At 43.6% G+C, this 15,787-nt stretch overlaps 1 protein-coding gene across 2 annotated transcripts in view; it reads left to right on the top strand.

Moving 5' to 3' along the window:
• Positions 1-15,787, top strand: part of LOC148137427 (cadherin-23-like) — a 434,955-nt gene that overhangs the window by 276,635 nt on the left and 142,533 nt on the right. For both annotated transcript variants that reach the window (XM_087982496.1, XM_087982497.1), the window contains exon 10: positions 15,255-15,367. In XM_087982496.1, coding sequence (XP_087838622.1) covers positions 15,255-15,367 — 113 coding nt within the window. The remainder of the gene's footprint in view (positions 1-15,254; positions 15,368-15,787) is intronic.

Genomic DNA, 15,787 nt, shown 5'->3' on the forward strand with positions numbered 1-15,787 from the left:
ATATCTGGAAAACACATAATAATGTACAGGCAGTGGCAGAGATGAATTATGTGTCTGGATGGACAGATGACCAAGAAAACTGAAATAATATATTTTACGCTGTTGGTGTTTCTGCTAAAATCAAGCCAAAGTTGTAGTGATTGTGTAAGGCAGTTCAAGGTTATCAGCGGGTGTATTAGGTGACTGATACGACAGCATGGAAAGGTAATTTATATAATGATAACTGTGGCTGTTGAAAGCTCTCTGAACCACATCAAAAAACATTTATTTCAGGTGAAGAGCCTGACAGAGCAAATTTTGAATAATAAATTCGCTGACACTAACAGGGCTGATGGACTTTCCCTTCATGTTCCTTGAATGTCACGAGTAGTTAGGCTCAGGAAACCGAAGAGGGAAGAGCATCAAATGTGTTTCTAAATGCAAACTCTTGAGACTTGTGGCATTGACAGAAGTGTCATCTTTAGCAGCTTCAATAAGTAAAAAGGATTGCACTTTATTACAGTGTGGTAGTTCTCCTTTGGGGTTTGGTTTGCTCAGTTGGCTGGATGGCTGGTTGGTAATGAAGAATGGCGCTAACATTCAATTCCCACACCAGCTGAGATCCCACCTTCTCGATCGCTTCCCTCACCTGAGACATGGTGACCCACAGGTTAAACCATCACTACCATCACTCTTTCTCTCTCTCTCTCTCTCTCTCTCTCTCGCTTACTCTCTCTCACTTTCCCTCTCTCTCACTACCTCTCTCTTGCTCCCTTTCTCTCGTTCCCTCTTTCTCTCTTGCTCCCCCCCCCGTTGATCTTCCCCTCTCTCTCTCTCTCTCTCTCTCTCACACACACACACACACACACACACACACACACACACACATTCTCTCTGTCTCTCTCGTTCTCTTTCTCTTTGGGACAACAGCTCTGTGGTCCATTGAGGCTCACTTTTAGGAATTCTCCTGAATGGAGAAAGTGAAGTTACACGCATTGAAATATGAAGAAAGCCCTTTCTTCAGTGGGAGTTCAGTTCTGGGCCTTGGTTTTGGTCAGCATTATTTTGCTCAGGTGGCCATGAAAAGTTGCCTTTCCTCTGCATTACAGTGGAACAAGGCCAAAGCTGTTGGCTATGATTGGTTCTTTTTATTCATTCATGGGACGCAGACACTCATGGGTGGGATGCACTTCAGAGGGTTGGTACGCACTCAATAGGCTGAATGGCCTCTTCCTGCACTGTAGGGATTCTATGATTATACAAAATCAGAGGCTGGGAAATCTATTACCATGTACAGCAGTGTTCAGTATTAAAATAATGTTACTTTGAAGTCTAAGTCTGAAGATGGTCCTTGATTTTGCCACCTCCCTTGAACTAAACTCATCTTGAGACATCAAACTGCATGATAAAGGAACTTAAAAGCTCTGTGCACCGTTCTGGTCTCCATACAGCTGAAAGGGCAGAGAAGCTCTGGAAAATGCTCAAAATAGGTTGGCAAGGATGGCACCAGAATTCAGAGCCTATAGCTCTCTGGTCTTTTTCTTTCGGAAGGACTTAGTGCAGCCTGATTGATGTACTGAAAATCCTGAGTGGGCACGGCAGGACATATGTAAAGAGCGAATGTTTCCTCTCATGGGGGATTTCAAAACCAGCAGAAGGGTAATAAATCCCACAGGAAAATAAGGAGAAATGTCTTAATTCTGCAAGATGAGAATGTGGCAATGGCTCTCAAGTACACAAATTGCCTGAGGCAGGAAGCTCAGATGTTTCCGAAAAGAAAATCAACTCAAGAAAAGGGAAGATCTGCTGAAACATTGCGATGAGCTGCGGGAATGAGAAGAGATCTCATGGTGTGTAAACACCAGCACAGATTGGATAGGCCAAAAGGCTTACTGTTTCTCTCTTGTATAATCACTGTAGCTGTCAGAGAATCGTAGGATCCCTACAGTGTGGAAGCAGGCCTCCGAAGAGCATCCCACCCACACCCATCCCACATCCCTGCATTTCCCATGGCTAATCCACCTATCCTATACATCCATGGACACTGTGGGCAATTTAGATTTTTTTTTAGATTCTCTAAAGTGTGGAAACAGGCCCTTTGGCTCAACAAGTCCACACTGACCCTTCAAAGAGTAACCCACCCAGATCCATTTCCCTCTGACTAATGTCCCTAACACTACGGGCAATTTAGCATGGCCAATTTACCTAACCTGCACATTTTTGGACTGTGGGAGGAAACCGGAGCACCCGGAGGAAACCCACGCAGACACGGGGAGAAATGTGCAAACTCCACACAGACAGTCACCCGAGGCTGGAATTGAACCTGGGACCCTGGCGCTGTGAGGCAGCAGTGCTAACCACTGAGCCACCGTGACGCCCCAAAGCACGGTTGATCCAGCTAGCATGTGGGACTGTGGACTGTGGGAAGAAACTGGAGCACCCGGAGGAAACCCGGGCAGGTGCGGGGAGAATGTGCAAACTCCACAAAGATAGTTGCCCGAGAGTAGAGTTGAACCCAGGTCCCTGGTGCTGGGAGGCAGCTGTGCTAACCACTGAGCCACCACGTCTCTCTGGGTATGATGAAAGTGCATGTTGTGACTGATGAGGACAAAAATAAAGTTGAAATGGTTTGTCCAACTTAAGGAAGAACGAGTAAGAGGCTTGGAAAATGCAGAGGTGTCAGTTATATCAGTTGAGGTCCAGGGATATTCACTTGGCATGTGTAAAGAGACTTTTCTGTCTCAGCAGTGCAGACTCGAGAGGGATACACCTTTAATGTTGCACTCGAAATTTAATCCAGGTAAAGGCTAGTGCTTTCATCAACTCCAGGACTGGAGTATAACAATAGACTCCAGGACTGGAGGAGGAAGCTCACTCTGGCTGCCGGAAAACAAAATGCCAAATGGTTAACCAATGAAACAGAAGCAGGTGACCCACATGATCACTGTTTCTCCCCTTTGCTCTTGTTCTCCTGAGTTTACCTTCCTCTCGTTTAGATTTTCTCTTCTGTCTCTCATAACCATGAGCTGCTTCCATTTTCAATTTGGTTTTATTGTTCATTTGGCTAAGGTCTGACTAACTTGAAGTATTTCTGTACTTCAGGCATTTATGCGCTTGGCAAAACTATTAAAAATAAAGATTAGGGGTAATAAGCTGCATTAGATTTACTGTGATTTTTTGTACAGGTGAGTGAATATTGTTACTGACGTGAACATTTCTAAAGTGTAATTCCAGGGAGAGCAATGAAGCAGGCAGACCAATTTAGAGCCATCATTTTCTGTTCGATTGTACACTATCACCCGCATAACAGTATATTCAAAGTTGTCAGTTTATGCTAGTGTGGTGGAAAATACAAACATGCTCCTCGTTATTCTAGCAGAATGAATTCCCAACAAATCCTATTCACTTTTTCTACTCATACTGAAAGCTGTCTTAATTGTGAGAAGTGCATTTGAATTGTCTGGTATTGTTATTGTCAGTTGATGGACACATTGCGACATGGGGCTATTGCTGAAATGATTGGTATTCATTCAGGTGTGAATTATTCCCTGCACCATCTCCAGTGAAGTTTGGAAGAATTGCATCCCTGCGTTTACAGTATAGAATGAGTTCAACGGGGGTTAAGAATTATGGATTTGAGCCCCATGCAATCACGGTAGGCTTGTAATCTCAGCAGAACTTCCAGTGCTGCACCTGAAGTTTGCCCAGTCAGTTGGATCAGATTTCAAGGTCTTAGGAAACTATTTGCAGAGCTGGTGGGAGGATCAAAAAATGAGCCCTTGAAACAAACATGGACTGAGCCACAACAGAAAACATCCTTTCCACATCCACAAAATGTGAGATCTTAAAATTTCTCTTGTATGTTAGGTGCAAATCCCAGTCCTCGTTGCTGTTCTTTGAAACATTAGATTTTGAAGCATTAGATTTTTTTTCGCTCCCACATGAGAGGGTAAACTTGGTTTGTTGCCTCATTGAAAGATAGTGTTGAGGCAGTGCAGCACTCCATCAGTACTGCACTGAAATGTTGGCCTGATATAATGCTAAGGTACTTTAGAGGGAGATGGCGGGGAAATTTGTTCTGGTCATGTTGTTTATTCGTCCAATAACTTAATTGCTCTGTGGCAATCAGCGGTGGTGGCAATATTTAATGCCAGATTCCTACAGATTATAATCGTGAAGTTGTAAATATATTTCAGCACTTGAGTTTCTGTTTTCTAACACAAGTGAAATGGCAAACATTGATTACTTCCAAAAACAGCAGAGAACTTTCAAATCGACCATGTCAACCTTCTTTGTGGACTTGCAACATTTTAAGTGTGTAAATTTTACAGCGCATTGCCACATTGGAAGGTCTAATGTTTTCTTTAAAAATTTCTCTCTCCCTGGTCTCATTAACCCTACATTAATACTTCCATTAAAACACTGGACAAAATTAAAAAATGATGACAATGACTTGAGTGACAGTTTTGCAACATGTAATTGTGTGTTCTGTGCCTGAAAGCTGGTGACTGGCATCTGTCTGAAACTCTGAATGAGATTGCCAGCGTACGTGGTAAAAGTAATGCTTTCCGAAAAGAAAGTGGTTGAAGCGATAATGGAGCTTCAAGTGGAATACAGTACAAATGGTTCCTTGAGTGATTTTTCTCAGCCAGTTCTGTAGATCTCCAGGTCGGGTTATGAAATCTGATGGTGTATTATTTATTTCTTGTGTGAGTGCAAGGCTGCTGAGTTCAAGCTCTCTTGTTGAAAGTTGAGTGCAGAGCAATACTGAGACAGTGTTACATTGTTAAGGTTTCACTCTGAAGCTTCCTGTTTTGATGATTTGTGGATACACTTTACGCAATTAATACAGAACTTGAATTTGACATAATGTGTCTTGTCTCTTTGTCGTTTTCTTACCCCTCACACACAAGTGTCTCGCTTTCTTGTGTGTGCGTCTCTCTCTCTTCTCTCTTTTGTTTCCCACCCCTCTATATCTATCTCTTTTTGTGTGTGTTTATTTTTCAGTCTTTGTTTGCAAGTGTCTTGCTCTGTCTCCCTCTCTCTCTCTGTCTCTCTCTGTCTACTGCTTCCCACTTCCGATCTATGTGTGTGTTTGCATGTGTGTGTCCCTCTGCCTGTGTATGTGTGTCTCTGTCTTTCAGTCTCTCTTTGTGTGTCTCTTTCTTTCTGAGTCCAAATCTACAAAATAGGAGCCGGTGTAGGCCATTCAGCCCCTTAAACCTGCCCTGCCATTCAAGAAGATTATGACTGAACTGTTTGTGTTTGAAATTCCGTATTCCTAATTATACCGAGGGCACTCGATCCACCGCCTCACAAGAATCTACCCACATCTACCTCAGAACTATTCACTGATCCCAATATATGAAAAAACTAACTGTGGATGCTGGAAATCAGATACAAAAATAAAAATTGCTGGGAAAACTCAACAGCATCTGTGCAGAGAAATCAGAGTTAATGCTTCGGGTCTAGTGACCAATCTACAGAACCCAGAATTCACCCACATCCCATTAAAGAGTATTTTTAGAAATTAATAATGAATGGTAGAACAGGGTGGATGGGCCAAATGGCCTACTGCTGGTGTGTATGTTTATAACTGTCGCACACTTTTAAGATCGAGTTCAGTTGGAATCTAACTAAATCTAGGAATGTTGGAAGAGGATGAAAAATAGTACTGAGAACAAAGTTCTGCTGTGATCCTACTAATTAGAGTCCGCTTGCCAACCATTCAGTATGCTCCTCTCATGTAACATAAATGTTAACAGGCCTGTTAAATTGGTACTTCTTGCAAATTGTCCTGAGGGGTGCAAGGCAGAAAGCCTCGACAAAATGTGCATGTTCTCAGCAATATTCAAGCCATTAATAATGAACATTAGAACAGGGTGGATGGGCCAGGTACCCTCAGTCCCTTTTAGAATTAGAATCCCTACAGTATGGAAACAGGCCCTTCAGCCCAGCAAGTCCACACCAACCCTCTGAAGAGTAGCCAATCCAGACCCATTCCCCTCTGACTAATGTGCCTAACCTACACAGTCCTGAACACTATGGGGCAATTACACATGGCCAATCCACCCTAACCTGCACATCTTTGGATTGTGGGAGGAAACCAGAACACCTGGAGGAACTCCACACAGACAGTCACCCGAGGGTGGGATTGAACCCAGGTCCCTGGTACTGTGAGGCAGCAGGGCTAACCACTGAGCCACCATTCCCATCAGGTCTATTCCTCTTTGTGAAATTCTGATGATTTTATCAGAATATGTGTTATTTTTTAATCCTTTTCTCTCTTGCTCCCTAATATTTGATCTATTCTCTTTTCACTCCAGCTGTTTCCAAGTTTTATCGCTTCCTTCCTTGGTTCCTCCCTCAAGCTATTTGTGTTTAAGTAGTAAAAACTGAAAGTGAAGACAGAAATTGCTGGAAAAGCTCAGCAGGTCTGACAGCATAGAACATAGAACATTACAGCGCAGTACAGGCCCTTCAGCCTTCAATGTTGCGCCAACCTGCGGAACCAATGTGAAGCCTATCTTACATTATTCCATTATCAGCCATGTTTTTATCCAATGACCATTTGAATGCCCTTAACGTTGGCAAGTCTACTACTGTTACAGGCAGTGTGTTCCACGCCCCTACTACTGTGAGTAAAGAGAGAAATCAGAGTTGACGTTTCGGGTCAAATGACTGAGGAAGGGTCACCGGACCTGAAATGTTAGCTCTGATTTCTGTCCACCGATGCTGCCAGACTTGCTGAGCTTTTCTAGCAACATCTGTTTTAGTTTGTGTTTAAATAGTCATTTGCTAGCACAGGACTTTAATATTGCTGAGAACATGCACATTTTGTCGAGGCTTTCTGCCTTGCACCCCTCAGGACAATTTGCAAGAAATACCAATTTAACAGGCCTGCCAACATTTATGTTACATGAGAGGAGCATACTGAATGGTTGGCAAGCGGACTCTGATTAGGAGAGGCATTGCCATGGCGAATGCACCTGTTAATGACAATTGATAGTTAACTGCCAAGCTTTGTTTAAATCTTAAACCAAGGAGGTTGACTCTGATTGGTTAAGGCATTACCTTGTGAAATTTACCACAAATAGCTGCTAATTTTTTTCTGAAGTTGAACAAACATGTTGCATATTTATGTGTTTTAAGTCTGCAGAGAACAGTCCCTTGACTATTAATGTATTTGTCTGATTTTTAGCAGTAATCTTTTGTCTTTGAAAAAACGCATACTCCTTAATTCAACACCACTGTTCTATATCACAGCCAGCTTAAATAATAACTCACATTTATATTGATTCGTTAGCATAATGAAATGATCCAGGGATTTACACAGGAGTACCATCAAATAATGCTTGAAGCACATGAAAATTTCAGACATAATTGCCATTTTCTTACTGCATCAGGCACTGATATTGTCCATCACTTTGGTAACATCTGGTGGTATAAAAGTTTAATGCAAGCCCACAGGAAAGGGAGTCACAATATATTGAGCGTATTGGCACCCTTGTGAGAGATGGTACCACTATTTGAGAACCCTGTTGTGAGCAGGAGAGGTTAAAAACAGGCTTTCTCTGACATGCTCAAAACAATGTTGCTGGGAACTAGCATAGCTGAGGTGTAGTTACCATCTGCTGTCATCGGCACCTCAAAGCCGCTCTGTCTCCTTCCTCTGTCTCCGGCTGATCTCTCGGAGGAATTTCCATCCTCCCCACATTGGCAGCGGCATTCCTGACAACAGCTGAAAGCTAGCTACTCGTGAGGAATATCAGTGGGAATGAGAGGTTTAAAAAAGCCAAAAAAAAAAAGAAGCCCAAGCAAAGTTTAAACAAAAACAAGAGACAAAATAAAAGTAAACAGCTAGAATGTACAGATAGATTGTAAAAGCTTCACAAATAAAATATTTCCAGCAACAACAACTTGGGTTTACTTAGCTCCTTTTATACGTAACAGAATTTGACACATGTTGAACCGCATGCCCATAAACCTGACCAAAGAGGTAGGTTTTAGTGAATGCCTTGTGCCTCGCTTTCTACTTCCATGATTTTAAATTCTGGATTTCTCTCAGTAAACCTCACTTCGTCAGGCCTGTCTCTTCTACCAAGTTTTGAAAGATTTGTAGCTCGGGTTGAGGTTCTCGATGTAAGTTTGCTTGCTGAGCTGGAGGGTTCCATTTCAGACGTTTCATCAGCATACTAGGTAACATCATCAGTGAGCCTCTAGTGAAGCACTGGTGTTAGTGACCTGCTTTGTATTTATGTGTTTAGGTTTCCTTGGGTTGGTGATGTTATTGACCACCCTCTGAGAAAAAGAACAGGAAATGACATCATAGGAAATAATGTCACCAGCCCAATGAAACTTAAACATATAAATAGATAATGGGTCACTAACACCAGGGCTTCACTGGAGGCACACTGATGATGTTACCTAGTATGGCTTGTCCTCGGATGGATGTGTTGGCCCAATCGAAGTGGAACACTTCGAGACACGCACAAGACACGCAAACAGAGACACGCACGAGAATTCCTAGAAGCATGGCAATCCAACCTGAACTCCATCAACACATTAACTTGGATTCCACTTAACACCCTCTGAGAAAAAAGACTGGAAATGACATCACCACAGGAAATGACATCACCACAGAAAATGACATCACCAGCCCAAGGAAACCTAACACCAGTGCTTCACCAGAGACTCACTGATGATGTTACCTAGTATGGTGACAAAACGTCTGAGAACAAATCTCCCAGCTCAGCGAGCAAACTTTCATCCAGAATTGTTTCTTCTCCTTAAAGATGCTCCTTAAATTACCCCTGTTAGATTAAACTTTTACGTACCTGCCCTAATGTGTGACCAGTGATCTAGTTTGCTTGATAATCCTACTGCAAACAGCCTTCAGAGTGTTGACACTAAAGGGTGCTGTATGAATGCAAGTTATTGTTGTAGCTATCCTTTCACACTAAAGGTGCTGCCTGATCTCTCTGCACCCTCCAGTTCTGCATCTTCTGCATTTCCCCTAGCTTTCCTCACCATCGTCAGTCCTGCTTTCACACTCTGAAATGGCCAGACTGAGCACCTTTATCTCCTTCCCTCCGTCCTCACCACCTTCAAAACACTCCTTAAAACCAGCCAAGAGATATGCCATTGTGAAAGAAAGTGAGACTTGCAGAATTCATGGCTAAAAAGGGAAATTAATAATAGTTTCAACTTGAAAGCAAAGGCATACAGTGGTGCACTGATGAAGGGAAGTGGAGAGTATTCCATCACACTCCTTACTTGTACCTTGTAGATTGTGGTCAAACTTTGGGAGAGTCAAGAAGTGAGATACTTGTCCTAGCTCGTCTAGAACCATACAATTCCTGCAGTGTGGAAGCAGGCCATTTGGCCCATTGAGTTCACACTGACCCTCCGAAGAGCATCACACCCAGACCCACCTCCGCTATCTATCCGATCCGTGTAACCCTGCACTTCCCATGGCTAATCCACCAAACCTGAGCTTGCTTGGGCACTATGGGCAATTTACCACGGCCAATCCACCTAACCTGTACATCGTTGGACTGTGGGAGGAAACCAGAGCACCCGGAGGAAACCTACATAGACACGGGGACAATGTGCAAGCTCCTCGAGTTAAGGTCCTGGCCAATGCTGTGCAATCCCCACCCACAGGATGTTGATGGATATGTTACCATTCAGACCCGTTTAATAGCAGGTGCCCCAGCTTGCTGCTTTGTTGGAGCAGCAGCAACAGCACTTGGGGCAAAATTTCATTGGAAAGCAGATTTGTGTCGGCTCAGAATCAGACTGTGTTTTGAAGCGATAAGCATATCTTCTTTCGTGACACTTTAGCATTCAGCCAGTGTTCAATTTGTCTAGGTTTTGATGTTGGCAGCGAGGGACTTTATCAAGCTCTGGTCAAATAGAATGAGACTGCTTCCAAAATGTGAACATTTGCAGTAATAAAACTTTCATATCTTTGTTCATATTGTTGGAGAATTTGCTTTCTATCTCCTCGCTGCAATTGCACTCTGCAGCAATGTATAAATAATAAAAGGGCAACGGTTTTGAAAGGAGCATTGTGTTTCATTAAAAATCTTCCAAGGCACTTGAAAAGTTTGCAAATAGCACAGCACCAAGGGAGTTGCCGATTTGATTGCTTTATGAATTTAACGTCTTGCATTCAGTTCTGAACAAAAACAGAAAATTCCGGTGCTGCTTACTGAGTCAGGTGTATGTCTGTGGAGAGAGAACAGAGATATCATTTTGGGCTAATGAGACTTCATCAGAACAAGACATGTTGTGAAACTTGAACGGGTGCAGAAACAATTGAAAAGGATGTTGCCGCGATTGGAGGGTTTGAGCTATAGGAAGAGGTTTAATAGGCTGTGGCTGTTTTCCCTGAAGCATTGGAGGTTGAGGGGTGACCTAACAGAGACTTATAAAATCATGAGGGGCAATAGACAATAGACAGTAGGTGCCGGAGTAGGCCATTCTGCCCTTCGAGCCTACACCACCATTCATTATGATCATGGCTGATCATCCTTAATCAGTATCCTGTTCCTGCCTTATCTCCATAACCCTTGATTCCACTATCCCTGAGAGCTCTATCCAACTCCTTCTTAAATGAATCCAGAGACTGGGCCTCCACTGCCCTCTGGGGCAGAGCATTCCACACACCCACCACTCTCTGGGTGAAGAAGTTTCTCCTCATCTCTGTCCTAAATGGCCTACCCTGTATTTTTAAGCTGTGTCCTCTGGTTCGGGATTCACCCATCAGCGGAAACATGTTTCCTGCCTCCAGAGTGTCCAATCCTTTAATAATCTTATATGTCTCGATCAGATCCCCTCTCAATCTTCTAAACTCAAGGGTATACAAGCCCAGTCGCTCCAGTCTTTCAGCATAAGGTAATCCCACCATTCTAGGAATTGACCTCATGAACCTACGCTGCACTCCCTCAATAGCCAGAATGTCTTTCCTCAAATTTGGAGACCAGAACTGAACACAGTACTCCAGGTGTGGTCTCACCAGGGCCCTGTACAGCTGCAGAAGAATGAGCCTTCTTCACTACCTGCTGTACCTGCATGCTTACCTTCATTGACTGGATTCCATTTAGGTAGTAATCTGCCTTCCTGTTCTTGCCACTAAAGTGGATAACCATACATTTATCCACCTTAAACTGCATCTGCCATGCACCTGACCACTCACTTAACCTGTCCAGGTCACCCTGTAATCTCCTAACATCCTCCTCAATTTCACCCTGCCACCCAGCTTAGTATCATCAGCAAATTTGCTAATGTTATTACTAATACCATCTTCTATATCATTAATATATATTGTAAAAAGCTGCGGTCCCAGCACTGATCCCTGCGGTACCCCACTGGTCACTGCCTGCCATTCCGAAATAGAGCCGTTTATCACTACTCTTTGTTTCCTATCAGCCAACCAACTTTCAATCCGTGTTAGTACTTTGCCCACAATACCATGCACCCTAATTTTGCTGACTAACCTCCTATGTGGGACTTTATCAAAAGCTTTCTGAAAGTCCAGGTACACTACATCTACTGGATCTCCCTCGCCCATCTTCAGAGTTACATCCTCAAAAAATTCCAGAAGATTAGTCAAGCATGATTTCCCCTTCATAAATCCATGCTGACTCTGACCTATCCTGTTACTACTATCCAGATGTGTCATAATTTCATCCTTTATAATAGATTCCAGCATCTTTCCCACCACTGAGGTCAGACTAACTGGTCTATAATTTCCTGTTTTCTCTCTCCCACCTTTCTTAAAAAGTGGTACAACATTAGCCACCCTCCAATCCGCAGGAACTGATCCCAAATCTATCGAACTCTGGAAAATAATCACCAATGCATCCACGATTTATCGAGCCACCTCCTTCAGTACCCTGGGATGTAGACCATCAGGCCCCGGGGACTTATCAACCTCCAGACCTAACAGTCTCTCCAACACCAATTTCCCTGGCATTGGTAGGGTGATTAGCCAAGATCTTTTTCCCTGGGGTGGGGGAGTCCAGAACTAGAGGGGCATAGGTTTAGGGTGAGAGGGGAGAGATATAAAAGAGACCTAAGGGACAACTTTTTCACACAGAGGGTGGTACTTGTATGGAGTGACCTGTCAGAGGAAGTGGTGGAGGCTGGTACAGTTACAGCATTTAAAAGGGATCTGGATGGGTAGATGAATAGGAAGGATTTAGAGGGAATTGGGCAAAATGCTGGCAAAAGGGACAAGATTAAGTTTGGATATCTGATCAGCACGGCCGAGTTGGACCAAGGATCTGTTTCTGTGCTGTGCAACTCAATCACTCTAAAGGAAACTAAAGGTATTCACTAGAATTTAGAAAATGAAAGGGGATCTCAATGAAATGTGTAAAATTCTGATAGGACTGGACAGACTGGATGCGGGGATGATATTCCCCTTGACAAGGGGTCACCAGCTCAGAATATGTGCTCAGCCATTTTGAACTGAGGTTATGAGAAATTTCTTCACTCAAAGCATGGTGAATTTGTGGAAATCTTGACCACAGAAGTCTGTGGAGGCAGTCAATGAATATATTCAAGAAAGAGATGGATAGATATCTAGAAGTAAAAGGTGTCAAAGCGATATCGGGAGAGTGTGGGAGAATGGTGTTAAGGTAGAAGGTCAGCCATCATCCTATTGAATGGCGGATTGGGCTTGATAGTCCAAGTGGATTATTCCTGCTCATGGTTTCTGTAGCTAGAGATTGAACCTTTTATCAGGAAGCAGAGATACTTGATGGCCAAGGGGATGAAGGATTATTGGGAATATGCAGGAATGTCGAATTGAGGTGAAAATCTGCTCAGTCATGAACTCATTGAATGCCAGAGCAGGGTTGAAATCCTTTGTTCGTCGGTTCAGGCCCTGTGGGGGTAAATTGTTTATCTCCTCTAGAGGTGGGAGGTCCCAGCAAAATTAATCAAAATATTGAGAAAATTTAAAATGGTGTGTGGGGAGGGAAAAAATAACGCAAGCATCTACACTACAGTACTTCTGAAAACTCTGATCCAGGTCACAGCTGGATCAGCACTTAGTTGGAGACTATGTTGCCTGATAGGACGGTGGAAGCAAATTCAGTGGAAACCTTTTTTCAGAAGGAATTGGATTTACAAAAATAAAAGGAAAGAATTGCAGAACCTTGGGGCAAGGGCAAAAAGATTGACCCTTTGAGCCTGCTCCACCATTAAGCGAGATCGTGATCGCTCTGATTTTAATCTCAACTCTACGTTCCAGCATTTCCTCTTTACTCTTTCATCCCTTCGGTCATCAAGAAACTGTCGACCTCTGCCTTCAAAATATTCAAAGATTTTTCATCACTGGTCCTAGTCAGTTTCAACAGGCCTCAGTTCTTGGAAGTTTCGAGAGGACCCCAGTCCTCAGCAGTTTCAAGAGACCCCCAGTCCTCAGCAGTAGCTGGTTTGTGAAAGCAAGAAGCAATGGAATTATCAAAAAATAATATTTATCTTAACTTTGTATCTTTTTGTATATAATTTATGTAATTAAATGGTGCTATTTTGTGGCGACTTATACACATTTTACTGTGTTTTCTCAAATACAAGTAACAATAAATTTCTATCTCTCTATCTTGAGGAAGAAAATTCCAAAAACACTCAACCCTCAGAGAGAGAGAAAAATTTCTTCATCTCAGTTTTAACTGGGCAACCCCTTATTTATCGACTGTGACCCCTCGTAAAAGACACTTCGCAAGAGGAAGCATCCTTTTGACAGAGCTCTTTAAAAGGGGTTAGAGCTGGATCCCCTAGCAATTGACATTTTTCTCCTGGGACAAGGATTCCAACTATCCATTCTGTCCATGCCTTTCATACCTTCAGTCAGGTTGCCCCTCATCCTTTGACATTCAAGTGAATACCAACTTTGTCCAGTCTCTCCAGGTAGCTAAGAGCCTCCAAACCAGGCAACATCCTGGTAAACCTTTGCTGGACTGTCTCCAAAGCCTTCACATCCTTCTGGTCGTGTGCTGACCAGAACTGTACACAATATTCCAAATGTGGCCTCACTAAAGGTCTAAAATGTACAAACATATCAGGTCAAGTGGCAGTGCAGACCTGATGGCCTGATGGGATTAATTCTGTTCCTGTATCTTATGGTCTTATGCTGTTACCCCATATACCTGCTGTTGGTCCATGTTCCTTAACACCTGCGCAGCCAGACCCGACCCTCCAACCCAGCACCGCCCTCTTGAGCTGTCTTACCTGTCCATCTTCCTTCCCCCCCTATCCGCTTCACCCTCCCCACCGACCTACCACCATCAGATCTTTATGGGAGGCACGGTGGCTCAGTGGATAGCACTGCTGCCTCACAGCACCAGGGTCCCAGGTTCAATTCCCGCCCCAGGAGACTGTCTGTGTGGAGTTTGCACATTCTCCCCGTGTCTGTGTGCGTTTCCTCCGGGTGCTTCAGTTTTCTCCCTCAGTCTAAAGGTGTGCAGGTCAGGTGAATTGGCCATGCTAAATTGCCCGTAGTGTTAGGTGCATTAGTTAGGGGTAAATGTAGGGGAATGGGTCTGAGTGGGTTACTGTTCGGAGGGTCGGTGTGGACTTGTTGGGCCAAAGGGTCTGTTTCCATACTGTAGGGAATCTAATCTAATCATCAACCCCCACTTGCATCTACCTATTGCCTTCCCAGCTATCTTCCCCCAGCACCATCTTTCTATTCATTTCTCAGTCCCTTTCACACCACCCCCTCTCCCCATTCCTGATGAAGGGCTTATGTCCGACTTATGGTCTTATGCTGTTACCCCATATACCTGCTATTGTTCCATATTCCTTAACACCTTTGCAGCCAAAAGATTATCGATCTCAGATTTAAAACTACCAACTGATTCTCCATCCACTGCAGTTTGTGGATGAGAGTTCCAAACGTCTACCCCACTTTGTGTGGAAATGCTTCCTAACATCTCCCCTGAATGATCTGGCCCTAATTCGTAGAATATCGCTGCTGCATCTTCAACCGAAACAGTTTGATTGGTTCTTCTGTCCTGTCGTGTATTTGGCAAGTTTGACTCTCCTGCTTCTCAGACAGTGCCTGACCTGCTGTGCTTTTCCAGCACCACACTTTCAGAAGTGTTATTGTTTACCTGTCATACAGTAAAGGCTGTTACAGTCAATCCAGCCTACCTCCAATGGATGACAAAAGCTGTTTAGAGGTTTTTTTGTTCTTGTTTATTTACTGTCCTTCTGCTCTGGGTGAATAACAGACCAGACTGGTTTTGTTTCCACAGGTAACACCAACAGCATCTTTGCCTTAGATTACATCAGTGGAGCTCTAACTCTGAACGGGCCTCTGGATCGAGAAAATCCCCTGTACAGCTCAGGGTTTATATTGACTGTAAGGGTGAGTGATTCTAACATAGAGACCCTTTCATCAGCAAAAAAAGCAAATGAGATTTGGTGCAAATGAATTTGGAAAATTGCTTAGATCCTGCTGGATCTTCAGGGAGATGAAATACGTTGTGCAATGTTTTGACAAGATCAACTGGGGGATGCAAAGACTTGAACCTTTTAGACTTGACCGAGCAGAAACATTTAAAGGGGACGCCCACGTAAAGAAATGACATCACAGAATAATTATGGTGCAGCAAGAGGCCGTTTGGCCCATCATGCCTTTATCAGCTGTCCTCCCTGGTGCCAATCTCCTGCCTTTCCCCATATTCCCAACACCATTTCTATCCACTGCCCCTCCTGAATACCTCAGCTGAACCTGCCTCCCACCACATTTCCAGGCAGTGCTTTCCAGACCCCAGCTGCCCAGTGA

This window comes from Chiloscyllium plagiosum, unplaced genomic scaffold, assembly GCF_037043375.1.
Source record: "Chiloscyllium plagiosum isolate Xiang-an unplaced genomic scaffold, Cpla_swu_hap1 HiC_scaffold_43, whole genome shotgun sequence".
NCBI lineage: Eukaryota > Metazoa > Chordata > Chondrichthyes > Orectolobiformes > Hemiscylliidae > Chiloscyllium > Chiloscyllium plagiosum.